The sequence below is a fragment of the Vulpes lagopus genome, chromosome 1, assembly GCF_018345385.1.
Source record: "Vulpes lagopus strain Blue_001 chromosome 1, ASM1834538v1, whole genome shotgun sequence".
Lineage (NCBI taxonomy): Eukaryota > Metazoa > Chordata > Mammalia > Carnivora > Canidae > Vulpes > Vulpes lagopus.
This window is the reverse complement of record NC_054824.1, coordinates 146437795-146445116: the sequence shown is the minus strand read 5'-3', so window position 1 is coordinate 146445116 and position 7322 is coordinate 146437795. Positions and strand designations below refer to the sequence as shown.

The following is a 7322-nucleotide window of genomic DNA, read 5'->3' as shown; positions in this document are numbered from 1 at the left end:
CCTGTAGCAAGAAGCTGTAGGTCATTCATCTCAGCGGGTGAGCACACTACACCTGAACTATTCTTCGGTCTAAGAGCATTTGGGTAGCTTGTGGTTTGGAGTCACTGTGAATAGCACTTCTATGGTCCGTCCAATCAGCTGTGAATACAAAACTAGTCCTAAATTCCTTATTCCTAAACTATTAATTTATTTAGTTGCAAGGAGCAGGTCAAAGCTTTTAACCAGTGCTGGATGTAGCCAGTCTAATGTGAAGGACTGTGCAACATGAGACAGAGAGGAAGAACAGAGAGGGAGGGAAAGAAAATACAATAAAAGAGAATAACTTTGCCCCAGGACAAATGAACTGGTGGCCAGATCACAAAATGCCGAGTGCCTTAGTCTCCGTGGGACACTCTGCCTCTGTAACCTCGTTTCCTTCCCTCACACCCAACCCATGCAGCAATAAGAGAACAGTGTAATGTTTCATTTAATCCACCATTAACACCACGGTCACACTTCTCTTGGCGTCTGCCCATATTACTGCTTTTGTTGAACAACAAATCCAAAATTTAATTATTCATTTTGCTGAAAGAGACCCTGTTGTGTTTTAAATGGGTCCTCTCTCCATTCCTCCATTCCTTTATCTCTCCAGATACATTTGCCTTTGAGATTGGAATTGAGCCTATTCATTATCTGGGAAGCAAAATAAGAAATAATCCCTACATGAGGCAATGCATAGTGGGTCCTCAGAGTTTGTCAGAAACGCACCCACACGGTTTTCCACTGCAAGAATTTTCCACCTTATTAGAGTTGACATCTAGCCCCACCACTGAATTGGAAAAAAGAACTCTTTTAAAATAAACTGGCAGAGCACTGATGACCATGCCATCTGCATGAATTATTTTAACTTTGGAGTTTAATGAAGGATGTAGTAGTAAATGTTGTATTCCCATCTCGTGGCTTTACCCATGGCCATATTTCCTGTTTCCTGCTTGAAATTAAAGCTGAATGGATGAGGGAAGCCGGGACAGGGGTGAGCCCCCAGCACTCAGTGACTGAACCGTGACAATGGCATTATGCAGACTTCTGGGGGCAGTTAGGAGGCAGGTGGAAATACACGGTCCAGAAACACTGACAGCTAGGCCATTGACTCTATAAGCACTTTAGGACTTTGGGAGAGAAGTTCTGCCAACAAGCCTAAACAATTTTTCTATATTATCAATCAGTTATTTGTTTGAAGAGGATACTGTTTTGAAAAGCTTTTCATTTTAAAGTAGCTTTTGGCCCAGGAAAGAACACTAGACCAGGAGCCCAAAGACCTGTGTGCCAGTCTTGTCTCTGCCACAGGTTAGCTGTTGGACTCTGAGCAGCCTCTCTGGGCCTCTGTTTCTCCACTGATGAGTCTCAAATAAATAAGACAATCAATGCAAAAGTGTTCTCTATAAACAGCAACATCCTCTCTCTACCAATGAGTTAAGCTTGTGACAAGATATTTCCCTTGGGAAAGTAACTCTTATAGAAATAATGTGCCAGCTAATAATATAAATGTTTGTGCTCTGTCCTTCTGTTAATTTTTCTATTCCGCTTATGGCTTCTGAGCCATGTGGAAGATCCACATGCACATGTAGGTGAGGCATTTGGAAACACAGCAGTGCTGGATCTTCCCCCACTATGATCATGGCTTGATTGTTCTACAACCACAGGGTATGACCTGGGTGAGCAGCCAGGGATGGTGCAAAGGAGGATGAGGCAGGGACCCTGGGCTTCCAGAGTAGAGTCAAACATTTTTTTATGGAAAGATAATTTGGAAGAAAGTAAAAAGAGACTAAATTCTTCTCTCATGGAAGGCTGGCAGCCCTGTAGGGACACCTTGCCTGCAATCCCTGCAGGAAAGAACTCTGCAATGGGGTCTGAGAGACCCTGCAATCACTAAGTACCAAAATCGTCCTCTCAGGCCTTTTTGGTCAAATGGAACCCAGATGTGATGAGCACTTCTAATATTTAAATAGATGTGTATGTAGATATCAAGTCATTTTTCCAACACCATGGATGACCTTGGACAATACTGTGGGCCTGAGAACTGGGATGGGAGTGTAGTAAGCAGAGGTAATAGAAATGCTTTGCAGAAAGCCAGCCCAGGTCTGGGTTTAGGGGTAGTAGGTCAGTCTAGTAATGACCAAAAATATAAGCCAATATTAATGCAAGTTAAAGAGTGAAAAATATGGAAACCCATAACTCATGAGTCCAGTATGCTCATTTTACAGGTAGGAAAATAGGCCAGGGAACGAGTAAGTGATTTGTCTGAGATCACTTAGCTGGGGGCAGAGTCACATCAAAGATCCAAGCCCCCCATCTCTTCACCAACCCCCTTCCCCAGCCTTCTTGCTTCTCTCTTCCCAGAAGGGCTCTTGTTTACTTAGTACCCTAATGTGCCAGAACTGTGCTAAGTGTTTACATGGATGTCTTTTATGATCACAGTGGTATGAAACTAGAAATTAATTGCATGAAGAAAACTGGAAAATTCATAAACATGTGGAAATTAAACAACATGCTACTGAACCTTTCCGGTGGTGACGACCTCCCCACGAGACCATGCCCCTTGTGAAGGACCTCCTGCACCCATCCCCAGAAAAGAAGAGGAAGCACAAGAAGAAGCACCTGGTGCAGAGCCCCAACTCCTACTTCATGGACATGAAGTGCCCAGGATGGTACAAAATCACCACCGTCTTCAGCCATGCACAGACGGTAGCTCTGTGTGTCGGTTGCTCCACAGTCTTCTGCCAGCCCACGGGAGGAAAAGCAAGGCTTACAGAAGGATGTTCCTTCAGGTGGAAGCAGCACTAAAAGCTCCCTGAATCAAGAGGAGTGGGACACTATCCCAATAAACAGGTTTTGGATTAAAAAAATAATAATAAAATAAAACACATGCTACTGAACAACCGATGGCTCAAAGAAGAAATTAAAAAAAAAAAGAAAACAGAAAGTACCTTGAGACAAAGAAAAATGAAAATGTAGCATACCAAAATTTGTGGGATGCAGTAAAAGCAGTTCTAACAGAAAACTTCATAGCAATACATACCTACCTCAATAAAACAAGAAAATTCTCAAATAAACAACCTAAATTTACACATCAAGGAACTAGGAAAAGAAGAAAGCCTAAAGCTTGTAGAAAGAGGAAATAGCAAAGGTTAAAGAGGAAATAAATGAAATAGAGACTAAAAGAATAGAAAAGATCAATGAAACTAAGAGCTGTTTCTTTGAAAAAATAAATAACGCTGATGAGCCTTTAGCTAGATTCACCAAAAAAAAAAAAAAGAGAGAGAGAGAGACAGAAGACTCAAATAAATAAGACCAAATATGAAAAAGGAGATGTTACAACTGATGCCACAGAAATACAAAGGATAATAAGAGACACTATGAATAATCATAAACCAACAAATTGGACAACCTAGAAGAAATGGAAAAGTTCTTAGAAATATACAACCTATCAAGATGAATCATGGTGAAATAGAAAATCTCAACAGACTGATTACTAATAAGGAGACTGAATCAATCATTAAAAGCCTCCCAAATAAAAGTCCAGGACCAGTTGGCTTTATTAGTGAATTCTACCAAATATTCAAATAAGAGTTAATACCAATCTTTCTCAAATTCTTACAAAAATAAAAGAGAAGGGAACTCTTCCAAACTCATTTTATGAGGCCAGCATTACCCTGGTACCAAAACCAGACAAGGATGCCACAAGAAAAAAAAAAAAAAAAGACTACAGGCCAATATCCCTGATGAACATAGTTGTAAAAATCCTCAACAAAATATTAGCAAACTGAATTCAACAGTACATTAAAAGGATCATACACTATGATCAAGTGGGATTTAGATCACAGATGCAAGGATGGTTCAATATCTACAAATCAATGTCATACACCACATCAACAAAATAAAGGGAAAAAACATGATCATCTCAATAGATGCAGAAAAAGCATTTGACAAAATTCATCATCCATTTATGATAAAAATACTCAACAAAGTAGGTATAAAGGGAATGTACTTCAACCCATATATGTGGGTTTGTCATAAATGGTTGACACATGACAAACCTATAGCTATTATCTTATTCAGTGATGAAAAACTGAAAACTTGGGATCCCTGGGTGGCGCAGCGGTTTGGCGCCTGCCTTTGGCCCAGGGCGCGATCCTAGAGACCCGGGATCGAATCCCACGTCAGGCTCCCGGTGCATGGAGCCTGCTTCTCCCTCTGCCTGTGTCTCTGCCTCTCTCTCTCTCTCTCTCTGTATGACTATCATAAATAAATAATAAAAAAGAAAGAAAAACTGAAAACTTTTTCTCTAAGATCAGGAATAAGACAATGATGACCCTACTTCCTACTTTCATTCAACATAGTATTAAGAGTCTTAGCCACAGTAGTTAGGCAAGAAAAAGAAACAAAAGGTACCCAAATCAGAAAGGAAGAGGTAAAACTGTCATTAATTACAGATGACATTATACTATGTATAGAAAACCCTAAAGACTCCACCAAAAAGACAGAACTAATCAATTCAGTAAAGTGTCAGGATACAAAATCAATATACAAAAATCTGTTGCATTTGCATACACTAATGTGAGTTAACAGAAAGAGAAACTAAGAAAACAATCCAATTTCAACTGAATCAAAAAGAATAAAATAAATACCTAGGCATCAATTTAACCATGAAAATGAAACACCCTTAAATTGAAAACTATAAGACATTAATGAAATAAATTGAAAAAGACACAAATAAATGAAAATGCTCATGGATTGGAAGAATCAATATTGTTAAAATGTCTGCTCTACCCAAAGCAATCTACTCATTGAGTAATACAACCTTTATAAAAATTCCGATAGCATTTTTCAAAGAAATAGAACAAATCAACCTAAAATATGTATGGAACTACAAAAAACCCAAACAGCCAAAGAAATCTTGAGAAAAAAAGAGTAAATCTGAAGATATTATGCTCCCTGACATCACACTATATTACCAAACTGTAGTAATGAGAATAATATGGTATTGACATAGAAACAGATACATAGATCAACGGAACAGAATAGAAAGCCCAAAAATAAACCTACACATTTATAATCAATTAATTTACAACAAAGGAACCAAGAATATATGAAAAGGAAAGGACAGTCACTTCAATAGATAATGTTAGAAAAAATGGACAGCCATGTGCAAAGGAATAAAACCAGATCACTATCTCACACTATATACAAAAATTAACTCAAAATGGATTAAAGATTGGACCAAACCATAAAACTCTTACAAGAAAACATAGGTGATAAACTAGATGTTGGTCTTGATGATGATTTTTTTAATCCAACAACAAAAGCAAAAATAAACTATTGGAAAGACATCATACTAAAAATCTTCTGCACAGCAAAGGAAATCATTAACAAAGTGAAAAGGCAACCTATGGAGTGGGATTAAATATTTGCAGGTGATATATCTGATAAGGGGTTAATATCCAAAATATATAAAGAAAACACAACTCAATAGCAAGAAAACAAACAATCCAAATTAAAAAATGGGCAGAAGATCTGAGTAGACATTTTTTAAAAGACGACATGCAGATGACCAATAGACACATGAAAAGATGCTCAATATTAGAGAAATGCAAATCAAAACCACGATGAGATGTCACCTCACAACCGTCAGAATCTCTAAAATCTTAAACACAAAAAACAACAGGTGTTGGCAAGAATGTGGAGAAAAAGGAACCCTCATGCTCTATTGGCGGGAATGCAAAGTGGCGCAGCAACTGTGGAAAACAGTATAGAGGTTCCTTAAAATTTTTTTAAATAGAAAGAAAAAGTTTTAATAGGAATAATTTACAATCCAGCAACTTCACTTCTGGGTATTTATCCACAGAAAACAAAAACACTAACTCGAAAAGATTTCTGCATCTCCATGTTCATTGCAGCCTTATTTATAATAGCAAATGCATGGGACAACCTGTGTCCCTCAATGGACAAATGGGAAAAAATAGTAATATATATAGAGAGAGAGAACAGATTGGTGGTTGCCAGAGACAGGTGACGGGAGGTGGGATGGGAGGTTGTTTCATTGATTAGTAATTAATCCTTACCTTTTTGCAAGAGAAGAACAGGGAGGAAGAGGAGATGGAGGAGAGTTCTTCCTACCTTGGTTGTCCTCCCAGGAGCCTCTAGTTCATGTTCTTTTCAGGATCTGTGACTCCGGCTTCCTCACAAACAGATACCTGTCACCAGGCCCTTCCATCCTCTCTCACATTATGAGCTTTGCTTGTGCTTCTGCTCACTCGTGCTCACGCATGTGCTTCTGGGGAAGGGGTTCCACCTGCAGCATTGAAGTCTGGCCATGCTGACAGATGGTAGGTTCCTTGTGGCCCTGACTGCTCCAAATCCTTGCAATTTGCAATTTCTTTCTTAAATGCTGCCCAGCCTCTTCATGGTCAAGAATTTCAATCCAACACCCAGAATTCACTGTCATCCTCTTTGCCTGCACTTCTGTCCTAGGCTTTAGGCTTTCAGGGGCTTTTCTAGTTATTCTCACTGCATAAGAAATTACCCCAAAACTTGGTGTCCTAAAGCAACATTTATTTTGCCCATGAATCTACAGTCTGCAAGGCTGGGTGGAGATAGTTTGTCTGCTCCACTTGGCTTCAGCTGGAATGGTTTGGAGCTGAGGACTGGAATCTCCTGAGGGCTCCCTTACTCATGGTTTGGTGGTTAATGCTGGCTGTCAGCCTGCCTGATACTGTTGGTAGAAGCAGCTACACGTGGTCTCTCCATGTGTCTTGGGCTTGCTCACGACATGATGGCTGGGTCCCACAGGCAAGTGTCCTGAGAGACAGAGTGAGCCAGATGGGAGTCATACCACCTTCCGTGATCTAGTCTTGAAGTGTCACTTCCATCACATCCTATTAGTTAAGGTAGGTGCAGATCCTCCCCTCCCCCCCTCCACTCACCACCCCAAACCCCAGCCCAGTTTCAAGGGGGAGGAAATAGACTCCACCTCTGGGAGGGCGAGTGGTGTTGTTCTGGGAGCACACATAGAAGCAGAGATGTTTCTGTGCCTTTTGGGGAAAATATGGTCAGCCACAGAGACACTTGTGATGGTGATGTTGTGGGTTCTCCTGGTGGAGAGCTAATCATGATCGGAGTAGTTAGGGCTACCTTAAATTTTTTATTTTTTTTTATTTATGATAGTCATACAGAGAGAGAGAGAGAGAGAGAGAGAGAGAGGCAGAGACACAGGCAGAGGGAGAAGAAGGCTCCATGCACCGGGAGCCCGACGTGGGATTCGATCCCGGGTCTCCAGGATCGCG

At 40.2% G+C, this 7322-nt stretch overlaps 1 protein-coding gene across 1 annotated transcript; it reads left to right on the top strand.

Moving 5' to 3' along the window:
* The first annotated feature begins 2571 nt into the window (after positions 1-2571).
* LOC121498495 (40S ribosomal protein S27-like) lies at positions 2572-2823 on the top strand. Its single transcript, XM_041768464.1, has one exon. The coding sequence runs from the start codon at positions 2572-2574 to the stop codon at positions 2821-2823; it is 252 nt and encodes an 83-aa protein (XP_041624398.1).
* The last annotated feature ends 4499 nt before the right edge of the window (positions 2824-7322 follow it).

Coding starts and splice junctions, on each gene's coding strand:
- LOC121498495 (XM_041768464.1), top strand. CDS start 2,572: ATGCCCCTTGTGAAGGACCTCCTGCACCCATCCCCAGAAAAGAAGAGG.